General features: G+C 32.6%; 1 protein-coding gene and 1 pseudogene across 1 annotated transcript in view; one reads left to right on the top strand and one right to left on the bottom strand.

The window, feature by feature from the left end:
• Positions 1-472: 472 nt before the first annotated feature.
• LOC149210474 (uncharacterized) overlaps positions 473-17,589 on the top strand; it is a 155,448-nt gene continuing 138,331 nt past the window's right edge. Inside the window, exon 1 of the mRNA XM_089398972.1 lies at positions 473-1,133. Coding sequence (XP_089255098.1) covers positions 552-1,133 — 582 coding nt within the window. The 5' untranslated portion in view covers positions 473-551. The remainder of the gene's footprint in view (positions 1,134-17,589) is intronic.
• The window catches only part of LOC149210476 (uncharacterized), a 91,750-nt pseudogene continuing 80,839 nt past the window's right edge, over positions 6,679-17,589 (bottom strand).

Below are 17,589 nucleotides of genomic sequence, written 5' to 3'. Positions count from 1 at the left end.
ATGGAATCTTTCACTTGCGAAAATCTGCGTGCAGTCTAGTGAGTTAGTTAATTAAACAAATATATTAAATCAATAATGGTTCTTTTATTATTTATTTAATAATATAATATTGAATGAATAGAAGGAAAAGACAATGGGTAAGTAATGAATTTACCTCTTTTATTATTTATTTAATAATATAATATTGAATGAATAGAAGGAAAAGACAATGGGTAAATAATCAATTTACCTCTGAACTGTATTAGAACCTTGAAATATATAATTATTACTAATAATAATTATTTTATTATTTTTCCATTTTAACATCAAATAAGAATAATGTAATATCTTATAAACCAATAATTAACATCAAATAAGAATAATGTAATATCAAATCCTTATGCGTGTTGTGAAGGTGATCTGAGCTGGTGCCCCTTGCAGCGATATATAATATTCTTATGTTCAAAATCTTACATTCTTGACTTGCTGTGGGACGAATTGGAGCCAGTGACTGGAGTCATTTCTCATCCCTTTTTTTTTCAGAGCTGCGCATCGTTGCATCTTTATCAAACATGTCTGCAAAGAAATGTTGCCGCTGCGGTTTACTCTCATGCTTTCCATGCTTTTCTGATAAGAAATCCACCCTTTCTGCACAACCTGATTCATCTGAAATTGCCGCACCTCCTCTCACTGTGATTGCAGCTACTCTTTCCTCTGCTCCTCCATCAGCGGCGGATCCCTCTCAAGTCAATGCTTCTACAGTAATGCAGAATGACTCTCCATCAGATGTGGTGCCCTCCTCCTCTCGAGGTATTGTAACACCATCTGCCTTGATCCCCACGACTTCTCAAACCACTGCTTCTCTACCCTCAGATGCACCCTCCTCTTCTACATCAACTGTACCCTCCTCTTCGACCCCCTCTTCTATCGTTCTTAAGGAAATAAAGATCCGCAGAGATGCTGATGCAGTGGATCGTGGAAATAAAGAAGCCGATCTCGATGAACTTAAGACCCCCTCCTCCTCCAGACTTCCAACGGAGTCGGATTATGCTGAGACTATAATGGAAGCCGTCAAGAAACTTGATAAAGAAAATGTTGATGGCGATTTCAGTGACCTTATCAACTACATATCGCGGCTTCTCGATTTCATCGAGGTTCATCTCTATCTTGATTCTCTTTGTTTTCTATTTGAAACAGATGAAACTGAGAAGATTTTCATTAAGGTAAATCTTTGTGTATATATTAATGAAAAAAATAAAGAAAATTCTCAGTTTACGCACTCCTCTTGGTTATCCACTAAATTTCAAAAGCTATTAAGCACAGGCTTAAGGAATCATAGCAAAGACCAAAAGAAGAGTCCTTCGACACTCGCCTAACAAGGGGGCTTCGACCTCAACTTTTTGAAATTCTTTCTGAATCTGGTCCTTAAATTTCAATTTTTATACCAAGAAACCATATACCCTCTGTGATTCATAGATCTCTGTGATCTGGAAATCCCCTAGACATGATTCTTGTTCGGAAGAAGCAAGTCATATTATTTTGATGGTTGGGTGACCATTCGAGGACACCCAGCTGATTTGCCTTTGGGCCTTCCCACCATTTGGAATCTCTCTCCAAATAGGGGGCTGCTATATCCGTAGGTAGAGAATTATAACCTAAAAGCCATACGGGAAGAAAGTGGGTACAGGGGAATCACAGGCATAATGAATCATGGCAAGTACAAACAATAGTCTTTAGACACTCGATTAAGAAGAGAGGAAATAGAATTTTATAGATCCACTGACAAAGTATTTAGGAAGTAGAGAGTCCGATCTTACGAGAGAGGAAATAGAATTTTATAGATTTATGACCGTGTTTAGGAGGTAGAGGGTCCTGAAACTGAAATTTTAATTTTCTAAATTCTTTGTCACTCTCGTGATATTGTTATTGGAATTGTGGGTTTGAATTTTTTTACAGTAGATATTTAATTATTCAATATAGATTTATTTAAGTTTGGATTTTCAAGATTTAATTTTTTTTTGGGTAAAATTTGAACAAAAATTTACATTTCAAAAATATTATTTCTTTAAATAATTAATAAATAAAAAATTAAGATAAATTTATATTAACTTTTAATTATTTATTTATATTTATATAAATTTCACATTTTATATATAAATATATTTTTATTTTCAATTATATATATAAATATTCTTATTTTAATTACATATTTGTTGATTAAATTTATTATTATTTTTTATATATTTATTAATTATATTTTGTTATAAATAGTTAACTATTATTATTTAGATTTATTTATTGTACACCATTACTCTTCCCAAAAGGATAAAGAACCTCTCAAAACAATTATGCTATAACTATATTATTTTCTTTGCAACATTTTCTGACACTGCATGGAATTTTCCAACTTTGCATTTTTTAACATCTGCCTCTCAACAAACTATGATCTCAACAGTTTGACTGCATGCAAGTGCAAGTTTTAGTGATAAATAACAGCGAGTGGATGGCCATTTGAAACATCTGCCATGTGTTCACACAAACGCTCGTGCGTGAATCCCAAATATAATATTCGTTGAAGGATAGACCATTGAATTCTGTTTTAGCGAGGAGAGGGTGAGGGTAAATTTGGCCCTTGTGATATGATATTATGTAATTGATACAACTGCGCTACAGTAGAAAAAAATAGAAAGAATCTTGGGTATGCTAAAACTCTGGTAACCAAGAATCACCTAGTCCTTCGCGGGTTGAGGTTATTCTAAGCATTGATCACTATTTTTTAATTTAACCAGGGTTGCTTACTGAAAAGGCATGTATTTAAGTTATTTTGGGGTTGATCAAGTTTGTTTTGGGTCAATTTTAATTAAATATAATTAATTATAAGTAATTAATTTAATTATTAACACAGTAATATTTATTATTATTAAAATATTTTCTTATTCTTATAAACTAATAAATTTATAAAAATTATATAGATATATTTATATCAACCACATTACTAAATATAATTATTTTAATATTATATAATTAATACAACTACTACGAAAAAAATAAAAAAGAATGCTAGTACTCTGGTAACCCTGAATCACATAATCTTGAATATGCTACAACTCTGGTAACCCTGAATCACCTAGTCCGTAACGCGTTGAGGTCATTCTAAGCATTGATCACTCTCCTTTCATTTCACAAGGGGGGCTGCTTACTGAAATGACCTATACTCAAGGTTACCTTGGGGTTGATCAAACTCTCTTTGGACCAATCTAGTTCGCCGGTATTACTTCAACTCGTTAAGTGCTCTACATCTCCTCAGACGTTTGTTGGTTTGTTTTTATAGTTTTCATTCCGGAAAATGGAGAGTTGGGTCTCGAAGACCTTGAAAGAAGATTATTATTCTTATTTTGATTAACTTGGCTTGTCATGGAGCCCAGTGTTGTAATATATATGGTCATCTAACTCATCCTAAATTCAGTCAGTTTCATTATCTTCGTTAACAAGCCAATGTTAAACTCTGTGTTTTCTAATTGATTTGATCAAATGTCTTTCATTATCTTCGTTAACAACCCAATGTTAAACTCTCTGTTTTCTAATTGATTTGATCAGATGTCTTTAATTTCTTACTTGTTGCTGAAATATGATGCAACAAAGAAGAAAACACAGAGGGCATAATGATTAGCGTCTCCTTATAACAATACTGAAGAACAGACTTAATGAAGGCGCAATAGACAAATATAACTACTGTTTGGTAGAGGGCACATGGATATTAAAGTTATGCATGTGCCACTTTCAAGATGATCCAACGTATTTTCTTGTTTGATTAAAATGTTTTTAAGATGAGCATAAATTCACACATGGTAAAGGCTAACAATTGCACCTTCTGGTGCAAGAGAGGCTTATAAAGTTATTAAATTGAAAAAAAATTACTTTGATTTTGAATAATAATAATAATCTTATTAAATTTAGTATTTTAGTATTATTTTCTTGTTTGCTTAAAATGTTTTTAAGATGAGCATAAATTCACACATGGTAAAGACTAACAATTACACCCTGGTGCAAGAGAGGCTTGGCAACGGAAACTTAGATATTTCAAGTCATTCTCCTTCAAAACAGTGCTCCGAAGTCAAATTTCTGGGAACTAGGTCTTAGACTATTATTTCAGTGACCGAAGTTCAAACCTCCATGGGAATAGAGTTGTTGGACAAGTTTTATCAAGATGTTAGGAAACATGAAAATAAATTAATTAATTAATTAAACTTAAGTAATAATTTGTTATTTTGTTTCTTGTCTTATCACGAGGTCCGTCACAGCTGAAATGACTCATTATGCCCATATATATATAGTTAAGTTTAGATAGAGGGTTATTTATGGTTATGTAGAAAAAAGAATGATTTGTTGTGCAAAGTTAGGTTTAGCTTGGATTTTTGAAATTTTTAGATTTTAAAAATAATTTAATTCCCCAAAAGTGATTCCCATTTTCAACATTTCTCATGAAATTTGAACATCTAACTTAATAAAACTGATCCCCACAAAAACCAATTAATCATAAATTCAAACTCTCCTCTGAAATTTGAACATCTAACCTAATAAGACTAATCCCCACAGACACCCATTGATCATTAGTTTAAAATATAAAAATATAAAGATTTGTTAGTTTATTTACAAGGATACTGTATTACATAACAGTTTGTGTTACATGTGCACGTTGACAAAAGTTTTTAATTATATTCAAATGTTGAAGTCAGTGTTTCCTTAGTGAGATGATTCTATAAATTGATATATAGAGTGCCCTGCGTATAACCACATTAGATCTCAGTTTCACAATCTTTGCTACAATACTGACCTTCCTAGCCTTTTACAATGTCAAAATTATAGTGAGCTTGGGAGGCTTCTCTCCAAGCTTTTTGAGCATAGGAATAAAATCTTAAATCAAAATAGATAATTTGTTTCTTTAGGTCCAATAGACCATTATTTGGTCTCAGTGGACGTTAACCACCACCACCATCATTATCATCATCATCATCATATATATATATATATATATATATATATATATATATATATATATATATATATATATATATATATATATATATATATATATATATCTATTCTCGTCCAAAATGGGCACAATGGGAGCCTAAGTAGAGGGCTAGCCAAATGTTGGGTAAAAAAACAAACTGTTATGCAACGCTAGGTGGAGTCGGGATCCCTTAAAATGGTTTAATTCTCGAAAAGTAGCTCGCATTCTGAATCCCTCCAATGAAATTTCAACCTCTGAGGTGATGAGACTAAACTCCAGAGAAACAACAAAGAGAAACGACAAATTAAGCATGGATTCAAAAAAATATAAATCTTAAAAATATGTAAGGAATGTAATGATTTGTTGATGTATCCACCAAGATACGGTATTAAATAGCGGTTTGTGTTACATGTTCACCTTGACAAAATTTTTAATTATATTCAAATGCTGAAGTCAGTGTTTCATCAGTTAGATAATTCTATATGACGAGAAAATACAACTTCAGGGAGGAAATCTTATGTTTCTTTGATTACCGAAATGAACTCGTCAAAATTGAACAACCATAGAACCTGAGCCGAGAATAAGATTTAAGTACAAATGCAAGGGTGTGTAGAAAATTCTTGTTTTTCATATAACTAGCAAGGTCCAAGCCTTTAGTATCTGTACAGCCCACCAAAATAACCAAGAAAATGCAGTCCAACAAAAGCCAGTGCTGATAACAGTGATGCTATGAATCTCACAGGTACAAATTAATCTTGCAAATCATTTCGGAAGACAAAATCAACAAGTAAAACTCTAGCAAGCTAGTGAGATGAATGTGAATAATGCAACTAAAAGAGGGGAAGATAATATGAAGCACATAGGAAATATATCTGTCGATCTGGAAGCTTATATATGAACAGTGTCCAAATTGTAGATAGAAATTGGTTGGATCAATATGGAACAAAAATGGCAGAAACAATGGTTGAAAGGCAGATGGAATTGTTGGAAAATAATAATGAACACCTGCAACATTGGTTCAATCAATAGGGAACAAAAATGGCAGAAACAATGGTTTACAGGCAGATGGTATTGTTGGAAAATAATAATGAAATTAATAATAAACACACTGCAACATGATCACCAGGAGTAGTATGTGATCCCCCAACTTTTTTCTTCAATGATGATGCAAGGAAACAACATATGTAATCTCCTTGGACCTGGAGATGGGTGTTTCCATTCAAGTAGTATTTCTCTTTTTTGAGCCGCAAATAAATCTCCCGTTATTTTCAGCTACCAAAAGATGTATAAGTGGTCAAATATGAAACACCAAACAGAACAAAGTGACCCTCTAAGATACCTTATAATAATAGAAAAATATGCATATCAAAAAATTGGAAATTGGACTTCAGCATACCAAAGTCATTTGTGCCTAATTTTTTCATGATCCTAAGTCATTTTACTGTATGAAGAAACATTCTGCAAGTCATCTTTGCTCAGAGTCACAGTCTCCAATCGCTATTATCCAAAGGGGTGGCCATTAATCCACTTAGTCCACATCTGTGTGCCCCAAGTTGAGGGCAGACTCTACCCATTCCTGAGAAGTTTATTGCTAGATAAAAGTTGGACAAGCACTAGAAATTACTAGATAAATTTACAAGATTAATACCGAAATTGTTTCCCAAAAAATAGAAAGGAGTATGACCTTACTTTATGATAGAAGAGTCATCAAGAGTTGTTGAGTGATTTATCAAATTGTGATCAAAGGTAGATGGTTGGCATGCTTCATCATAGCTCGAGTTGCAAAGGTCATCCATTCTAGAATGGTTTGTTGAGAATGACTGAAACTGTTTGGATGTAATCCAAGAAAAAGCTAAATGCTTAGCTTCATTCGAGTTACTCACAGGAGTTTCCTACTAATTTTCTTTTAGTGTTCCCAAAGCACTGCACTGAATTGATCCTAGCTGGGCTACAATTACTTCTTGGTAGATCTCTTCAAACCGTTCCACTGCAGCCACCATATTCCTAGAATCAGAGTACATGTTTTGGTCTTCTTTGCTTAGAGTTGGGGTTTGAAAATATCTTCTTGTCAACATTCTTGCCTGCTCCATTCCTCCTGCTAAAATAGTTGATTGCACTCTTAAGTTTGGGGGATTATGTTGGGGGATTGCATGTTTTCTCTCAACATGATTGATCCACAATGTTAAATCCAGACCCAAGTTGAGATCGATGCCTCCATGACTTCCATTTTTATCAAATCATTCGCAAGATGATATCTCAGTAAACCTAACATAATCCTCATTTTCATTGATATACTGGCTAATCTTTGGTTGTGAAGTGGAGGAGTTTCTGGCATATGTGCAGCTCAACTCCGATCCTAGAGACATATCCATGCAAGATTGGTTCTGGCTTAGACTATTACTGTTACAGGGATATAAACTCAGTGGACCCTGGTTAAATAGAATGGTAATGCCTGCAAAGTAGATAGAGCTAAATATTAATACTTTTAATATCTAGAATCAAGATTTATTTAACATAAAATTTGTCAATGCAATGGTAGCCTCGAGAGTAACGAAAAAAATAATTCAATATCTACCTACAAAAATAATTCGCTATGAAAGTTCTTGAAAAAATTGACAAAATTATGACGAGGCCCTCAGGTCAAAATCGTCACCTCAATGTATCTAATAAATATGTCCAAATATGTCTAGAAAGAAATGCCCTTCATACTACATACATCAACGAACAACAAAATGAACACATAAGAACTAAAATTACAATGATGGAAGATGGTACGGAATAAGTTAGACCAGTTTGTTGGAAAGGCGGAGGAGACAAAACACAAATTCACACACAAATACATGAGTTGTGACTCTTCTATTGATCACACAAAACTATAGAAATTTCCACTGTAGATTAAACTGATTATGCAATGTACTAAAGAAAAATACTTAATCTACTTCTACAATCAAACTTGCGGAAGCTTAATCAATTTTGAGCAAGATCAAACAGAACACATATAACAGAGAAGAAGATTCAATCACACATGAACACAAAAGAATACTCTGGGGAAAGCCTCAACTAAAAACCCCGCTATCTGTATTATCATACAAGTGGAAATATCTCTGGATTACACAAAGCTTTAGCTCACAAGCTATCCAGCTCTCAGTACAATCCCTCAATGCTGCTCATAGACAGTCAAAGGCTTCTCACAAACCTTCTCCTCTGCCCTCCAAGCCTCCTATTTCCTTGCGCAGTTTCTCCTGGGTCCTCAAGCTGTCACTTGTGTGTAATTACCTCACACATTACTCACTAACCTCTGAACTAACTACGCAATCCTAAAGGATATGAATTCCTTCTGCATGCAAGAGATATCCTCAAGGGAATATTCCTACAATTGATAGCACACTGTCCCATCCTGTGATCTCAACTGGGTCTCTGACTGAACTGACATACATGAGTTATTTATGAGAGAATATTCAGTTATCTAAAGTACACTAGTTACATGCATGCATGCATTAACTAACTAAACTCACAATCAGTTCCATAAACTATTGGAACTAATCTAACTGGACTTAACTCAGTTAACTGAGCTGACTAATTACAACTCAAAGTACAACTCATCCTGATCTCCTTAATTAAGGGATAACTTCCTCAATCAAAGGGATAACTATTGCATGTCTTCACAAAGACTTCATGTTTGATTTTCTCCAACTAATTAACTGAAGATGAATTAATTAATTATTTTTCAAACAACTGCTAAGACTAAATTCAGATTTTAATTCTTAATTTTGATTCAAGGACAAATCAAAATTGGAATATATCCTGAAATGCTATTTATAGCAATGTTATTTTTAGCATTTCTATTTTATCATTCCTTGTTGCTATTTTCCACATTGGTACCTGAAATGCTATCTATAGCAATGTTATTTATAGCATTTCTATTTTTATCATTTTTTGTTGCTATTTTCAATAAACACTTGATACTTACAAAGAACCCGATGAAGGGTATTTAACCTTTTCCAACTAGCGACTTGCCAAAATATCTTGACATGCAACCACATACTAAAATTCGTCTATCACTTAACTTAACTTGACTCAACACTCAACCCTCAACAGTTAGTTAACTAACACTCTAAGTTTAGCCAACTCCTCATGCGAGAGTAATTAGCTATTTTAACACTCCCCCTTAATTACGACTGCTAAACTAAAACTTGACTCATGAAAACTCAAACATGCATGCTGGTCTATGTCTCAGCTAGGCTTAGAACACCCAAGTTTCTTCTATGAAACTCAAACACATATTTTTCTAATGACTTAGTAAATATATCAACCAATTGATCACTAGATTTACAAGGCTTCAAGTGAACTTCTCCATTGCTCACAAGTTCTCTAATAAAGTGATATCTAATATCAATATGCTTTCTCTTCTGATGAAACACACTATTCTTGGATAGTGAAATCATTGAGGTGTTGTCACAATATATTGTTGTTGATCCTTGTTATTTTTTCTTGAGTCCATCAAATACTCTTCTTAACCACACTGCTTGACATGATGCTGATGTTGCTGCTACATATTCTGCTTCTGCTGACGAAAGTGTCATAATGGGTTGTTTCTTAGATGCCCACAAAATCACACCTGAACCAAGATGGAACACATAACCAAAAGTGCTCTTCTTATCATCCAAACTGCTTGCAAAATCACTATGTATCCAATCAAATCCTTCTTTTATGTGCTTGCATACATTATGCCACAATATCTAGTTCATGTTATGCATCTCATAATTCTTTTTCTTGCACTCCAATGTGTGTCTTTTGGAGTCTCCATAAATCTGGAAATCAAACTCACTCCTTGCATGATATCTGGTTTTGTAGCTGTGAGATACATGAGGCTACCAACCAATCTTTTGAATAGAATTGGATTGACATATGATCCTTCATCATCCTTGCTTAACTTTGTACCTGTTGTAACTAGTGTAGGGACAGGTTTTCAATTGTCCATCTTGAATCTTTTCAACAAATCTTTGGCATATTTATTTTGACAAATAAAAATTCCTTTTTCAGATTGCTCAACTTCTATGCCAAGAAAATATTTCATGAGACCAAGATATATCATCTAAAATTATTTCATCATGACTGTTTTAGATTCATCTATCTCAAAATCACCTGTAAAAGTCATGTCATCAACATATAAGAAAACAATCAAAATTTGTCCATGCTCATTTACCTTTGTGTATAAGGTAGGCTCAATGTTGCTTATGTAAAATCCATTCTTAATCATGTAATTTTCGATTCTGTTATACCAAGCTCTAGGCGCTTGCTTCAGTCCATAGAGCGCTTTCTTCAACCTGTAAACTTTCTCTTCGTTACCTTCAACTTTCTTCTAGAATTCCATTAAAGAAGGTTGATTTCACATCCATATGATATACTTTCCACTTGTTTTGCGTTGTTGTGGCTAGAACTGCTCTTACAATATCCAATCTAGCTACTGGAGCAAATGTTTCTCCAAAGTTTATTTCTGGTTGCTGCGAGAATCCTTTTGCTACAAATCTAGCTTTAAATCTGTCAATTTCACCTTTCTCATTCAAATTTTTCTTGTACACCCACTTTACACCAATGAGATTTTTTTCCTTTGGTAAATTAATCAAATCCCGTGTATCATTATATTCAATAGCTTCAATTTATTCATCCATGGTTTGTACCCAATTTTCATCTCTAATTGCTTCTTCAAACGAAGAAGGCTGGAATGACAACAATGCAAAATTTGAACTAACATCCAAATCATCATAAATATCTTTCAGACTTCTCATCTTTCTCTTACAATTTCTTGATTCATCACCTGATTGATTGCTGGGAGAATCTTGATCTGTTGATCTGCATGAAGGTCCATGTTGCTTTGAAAATCTTGGAGTCCTTGTTGGTGTGTTTCTCTTTGGTTTCTTCACTTGTGATTCTTGCTACTCCTTTTCTGCTACATCATCTTCTTCCATCAATGGCACTTGTGCATCAACTGTCTTGTCTACAGTTCCATTCCATGCCTCTTGTTCTTTGAACACAACATCTCTACTAATTATGGTCTTCTTTGTGATAGGGTTATACAATTTGTAATCTTTTGATTGCTCACTATAACCAGTAAATATGCATTTTTCACTTTTATCAACAAATTTGCCTCTTCACTCTTTAGGCACACGTGCATAAGATACACATCCAAATACTCTGAGATGAGATACGTTGCAAGACATACCTGACCATGCTTGTCCCAGTACTCTGTTCATCACACTCTTTGTAGGAGATCCCTTGATCACATAAATAGCACATGCAACTACTTCTTCCCAATACTCATTAGACAAGTTTCTACTTTTCAACATGCTTCTTACCATGTTCATAATTGTCCTGTTCTTTCTCTCTGCTACACCATTCTGTTGCGGTGTGTCCTTGGTTGTAAACTGTCTTTTGGTTCCATATTGTTTGTAGTAATCATGGAATGCCTTTGAGTCATATTCTCCACCACGATCTGACCTCATTACCTTGATCTGTTGATCACTTTGGTTCTCTGCTAAGGCTTTGAATTCTTTGAACTTTGTAAAAGTTTCAGACTTCTGCTTCAAGAAGTAAACCCAAGTCTTTCTGCTATAATCATCAATGAAAGTGAGGAAGTAACAACTTCCACCAATCAATTGTGTCCTCATAGGTCCACACAAGTCTGTATGCACTAGCTCAAGAGGTTTCTTTGCTCTGTATGAAACTCCCTTTGGAAAAATTTCACGGTGTTGCTTTCCCAAGATGCAACACTCACAAGTACTAGCAGGTTCTTTGATGGGAGGTAATCCTCTGACCATCTATTTCTGTTGCAACAATCTTAAACCAGAAAAGTGCAAGTGTCCAAACTGAAAGTGCCATAACTAATAATCATGAGAACATGCAAATGTAAAAGAACTGGCATGATCACTGTAATTCATTATGAGAGGAAAGAGTTTGTTCCTCGTCATCTGCACCTTCGCTATCAGCTGCTTGCTTGGGGGCCTGTCATATATAACACATTCTTGACCTTGAAAGATAACTATGTATAATTTCTGTGTCAATTGACCAACACTTGTCAAATTATGTTTGAGACTAAGAACATATTATACCTCTGAGATTGTCTTCACCCCCCTGCTTGGTCAGAATGTTGACCACTCCTTTTCCATCTACTTCCATAGTATTTTCAGTCCCCAACTTTACCTTTGTTTTTACAGATTGATCGAAATTTGTAACCAAATTCTTGTTGCGTGTCATGTGGTCACTGCAACCACTATCTAATAGCCACACACTAGCAGAAGGTTCATGCATGGTATGGCAAGCTAGGAACATGAAGTTAGTACTCTCTATAGTGACATTAGCTCTCTGGTTCCCTTGATCAACTATCTTCTTCCTGCAATCACGAGCATAGTGACCAAATTTATTGCAATAATAGCATCTCACATTTGATTTGTCAACTCTTTGGTTATTTTTGAAGCTTCTGTAGTTGCTTCCACTTTCATGTTCATGCTCTTTTGGGCCATGTCTTTGACCACCATATCTTCTGCTTCATCCTCTGCCTCTCGATCTACTTCTACCTCGACCTCTGTCTCTTGAAATAGAAACCTGACTTTTGAAGGAAGTCTCTAAAGTGGAATCCTTATTTCTCTCTCTCTCCTTGCCTCATGTGATAGAAGTGATCCCATCAGCTCATCAATTGTTAATGATGCCAAATCCTTGGCTTCTTCTATGGCTGCTACCACAACATCAAATTTGGTAGGCAAAGATATGAGGACCTTCTCAACCACTGTTTGATATTTAATTTCTTCACCATAAATCTTTAATTGATTTACGACAATTATGACCCGATTCATGAAAGAATCGATGTCCTCTGTCTCCTTCATCTGCAGACTTTCAAAATTTCTCTTAGTATTTTGCAACTTAACAATATTGACTTTGGTCATACCTTTATAGTTTGTCGCCAAAGTATCCCATGCTTCCTTTGCTGAAGACATGATCATAATTTTCTGAAACACTGCTCAATCCACTCTTTGTTGGATAGGTTGCAACGCTTGTGCATTATTCTTCTTGTTTTTCTTCCATTGTTCCCTCCCTGCTTTATTGAGATATGTTTTTGATGTTTCATCCTTAGGTTCTGAAAACCCAAACTGGATATAATCACAAACATCATGTGCATGCAACGTGGTCCTCGTCTTAATTGCCCACACATCATAATCATTCCCTGTAAATAGTAGGAACTAAGGCTAGAAATTTGAGAAAGCCATATTTCTCCAAAAAAATTCTCTTTTTAAAAACCCTAAAATTCTCCTTTTATAAGCTTTGCAAAACCCCTTTTAAAAACCCCTTTTAATAAAACCTAAGCTTTTATTTTATATATATAAAAAAAAAACATATAAAAAAAAAAAACTTTTTCAAAAGCCCTTTTGAAAAAACTTTAATACATTAAAAAAAATTATACTTCACCATAAAATCAAAAGGCCCACTTAACATATAACACAACGTATTTCACTATTGTTTATGTGGTTGACTTTTAAGTCTTATGCGCTAATGCTCCTCTTGTGATGAGGGCATGCGACTAACGTGTTTCACGATGACTAACTCCAGCGTTAGTCTGCTAAAGCCACGGAAATAAACTTGACCCTCGTGCTTCTAAAACCGCTTAATTTAAGGATTGTTAACGCGGCTCTCTACTGAGCCCTGGTGCGTTATAACGCCCTGTATATAACCTACAAGGTGCATTGTAAAACTTACTATGAGAAAAATTGCGTTATAAAACTTACTACGAGAAAAATTATAAGTTGCTCTCCTCTCACACGGACGGTTGCTAATATGTTATCCTTAGCTTTTTGTTACCTCGCTCTGATGCCAATTTGTTGGAAAGACAGACGAGACAAAACAAAAATTCACACACAAATACACGAGGTGCGGCTCTTCTATTGATCACACAAATCTTGATACTTACAGTGAACCCAGTGAAGGGTATTTAACCTTTTCCAACTAGCGACTTGCCTAAAATATCTTGACATGCAACCACACAGTAAAATTCATCTATCACTTAACTCAACTTGACTCAACAATCCAACACTCAACCCTCAACAGTTAGTTAACTGTCTCTCTAAGTTTAGCCAACCCCTCATGCGGGAGTAATTAGCTTATTTTAACACAATTTGCGTGACATTGTTGAGACAGAGGAGCTTATAGTCTCCTTTGTTTGCATTTATACACATCGTTTCTTTTGGGTTCTTCACTGACCATTAGAACTCTCTACTGACAACATAAATCATTTGGAATTTCCTGGGTTTTCCCTAACAAAGTCTTCTAATATACTGTGATTTCGAGATACATGCTTAGAGAGGAAGGAGAAATAGGAGGGAAAGCAAAGAAGGTTCAAAGTCTGAATATATAAGTGTTATAGGTGTTTTCTAAACTATATCTTTCATGTGAATCGACTTGCGATTTTTACTTAACATTTACAATTCAGATTGGACTAATTTCTCTCCCTACCCTCTAAGTCATGTATTTTTCATTGTGGACTCTCCTTACAGTATTTAGTTATCTAAAATCATAGGTAGATTGTCAAGCCAGAGAATCACTTCAAAATGCAGTGCCAAATTTCTGTAGATTTTTCGTTATACTTTTAAGCCCTATAGATACTTTCAATATATAATTCTCTTAGGCACAATCTAATGTAAGTTAGCAATGTACTCAAGTGAAAATTTCAGTAAAGTTTTGTAAACCCACAATGTTGGCTTCAAGAAAAGTAATGAACATAAGCAATATTCAAATATTAAAAAAGAAAACCTTTTGCTGAAGCTAATCCCAAGTTGACAACTAAAAATTTGTGGAAGTTTTTCCATGAAAATCCTTATCATTGAGGGACAATATAATGATAAAACAAGTGTAATATGTAGCATTTATGCTTAGTACTTACCTTTTATGTAAAAAGTAATTGATAACTACGTTAGATTAATTTAAATGGTCATAGAATTAAAAACCTCCAAAACCATCTACATATAAGTATAAGTATGGTACATAGCAAACATAAATCCCAATTTAAGGTAGTCTTGGATTTAAAATTTTTCTTATAGTTAAATTGTTATACATTAATTGTACAAAATATGTTAGAGGGTACTCCTAAATCTTAGTTTAAAGTATCTACATATAAAGTATGTTACATAGTAATCATAAACCCTAGTTTAAGGTAAACTTGGAATTTATAACTTTCCTAATTAATATTGAATAAAATAAGAATGTGAAGTTTTTGATTCACTGACCAAGACTTAGACTAATTTAAATTGTTATAGAGTTAAATACCTCCAAAAGCATGTACAAGTGGAAGCCTATTCACATTACCCTTGTATATATTATGAAATGTTTAGGTTAAATAATGTGAGGTTTGGACTAGCTAAAATACTATAAAGGTGAGTCAAGTATGCACTTTGCAAGGATTTCATTTCATTGATACAACTTCCAAGCTAGAGTTAGACTTACATTGTTGAGACAAGTATGCACTTCCTAAAGATTTCATTGGTATAATTTCTAATTAAGTATGAAGGGCGTGTATATATATATATATATATATATATATATATATATATATATATATATATATATATATATATATATATAGATATATATATATATATATATATATATGCTATTTAATTTATGCATGTAATTGATAATAGTTTTATTCAATTTGAATTTGAATTTGAATTGTTAAAGATTTTTAAACCATTCGATAAGAGTAAAAATTTACTCCAATTTGATTAACAAAAAAACATTATTATTAAATAGTAAATAATAAATGTATTTTAAGTAATTGAAATAGATTTACAAATAAATATGTGTGATTTAAATATTCATTAAATTAACATTTAGCTATTTGTTAACAAATGTCCCTCTCTCTTAAGTAAGTAATTTTGATAGAATCCACAAATATCATAATTTTGATGATACGATTTTGTCATTTTGCAAACTCTAGTACTTTAAATGAATTCTAGTATTTTCTTTATAAAACAACATTTAGAGTAATTTCAATAATCAAAATTTATAACAATCTATTAAAAATTCCTAATAAATTTATAAATAAAGCTAAAAAAAAAAAATTTATTCTAAAAACACTTTCTACAAATAGTAATGAGACCAAAAATTCGTTATTTCTATTTATAAGATAAAGCTTGAAAAATTACTATAAAAAACAACTATTTAATTTTGACTTTTCTAGAACTCAAGTCAACTATAAAATTTTACATCCAATATGTATTACAACATATTTATAAGATAAAGCTTGGAAAAATTACTTAAAAAAACAACTATTTAATTTTGACTTTTCTAGATCTCAAATCAATTATAAAATTTTACATCCAATATGTATTACAACATATTTATAATTATATAATATGCAATATGACATAACTTTGTCTTTTAAAATATACATTAAATATTTTTAATATAAATTTATAAAACACAAAATTAAATATAATAAATATGATGTATATTATATATTTAATAAAAATAAAAATAATAAATATGGTACATATTATATATTTTGCATATAGAATTATACAACAATTGAATTTATTCTTAACAAAATAAATAAATAATATAGTATCATTGTCTGCACTTAAGGATGCACCAACATATATCTTTTTGTAGTTTGAAAAACTCTCTTGATATCTAACCACTCAACCCTATTTCCAATGGAATAGTTGAAAATCGATTTACCTTTACTTTAAAAAAAATCAAATGTTTTTAGTTGAAAATTGGTGAACCTTTATTTTTGTGTGCTTGATGATGTAGCCGCTGCATTCATACATTACAAATAGTCTTTCCTATTTAGACTATTCATTTTCATAAATATTCAGTGTACTATGTATTAAACGTTATGAGATTTCATTTTTATAAATATTATGTATTATCTATTAAATGTGATGAGACTTCATTTTTATAAATATTATGTATTATGTATTAAATGTGATGAGACTTTATTTTTATATATTATGTATTAAATTTTTTGAGATTTCATTTTTATAAATATTATTAAGTGGAGAAGATTTTATATATATATATATATATTAAATTTTTTAAAATTAGTCATTTCATTACATCAACAAATTAAAAAATAAAAATTTAAAAAATAATTTTTAATTTAAAAAAGAAATTTAAAAAATTAACTTTACAATAAAAAAAAAATTGAAGTTCCATAATTTACTCAATAGATGTGCACAAAAACATGCAATGAAGAAGTAAAAAAACAAAATCTTATGAACCAATAAAAATCTCTACAACTTGTCTCCTAAGAATTGATTCATTTCAATCTCACAACGGGCCTCAAAAATCTGAACTCTGAAATTGTTTGAAAGCCAATACAAGTAGAAACAAACATTGTCGTAATGACAAGGAAATTCAGCCTCTCGTTGTTTCTGCGATTGATGATTTCTCTCTCCTAGTGACATGCCAATATGCTTTTATGAAACAAGCCAGTGTTGCTCAGATGTCTTCCCAGATTTCAAGGTGAATCCGCTTGAGTATATAATCCTCTGAATGTAGTTGGCCTGGTTTAAACAGTATATGTTTGCTGAATGGCATTGATGTCT

Source organism: Pinus tabuliformis, chromosome 1_2, assembly GCF_031772625.1.
Source record: "Pinus tabuliformis cultivar Carrire ecotype Pingquan chromosome 1_2, CPIR1, whole genome shotgun sequence".
Taxonomy (NCBI): domain Eukaryota; kingdom Viridiplantae; phylum Streptophyta; class Pinopsida; order Pinales; family Pinaceae; genus Pinus; species Pinus tabuliformis.
Note: the sequence above shows the minus strand (reverse complement) of the source record. Positions and strands in the feature narration are given on the sequence as shown.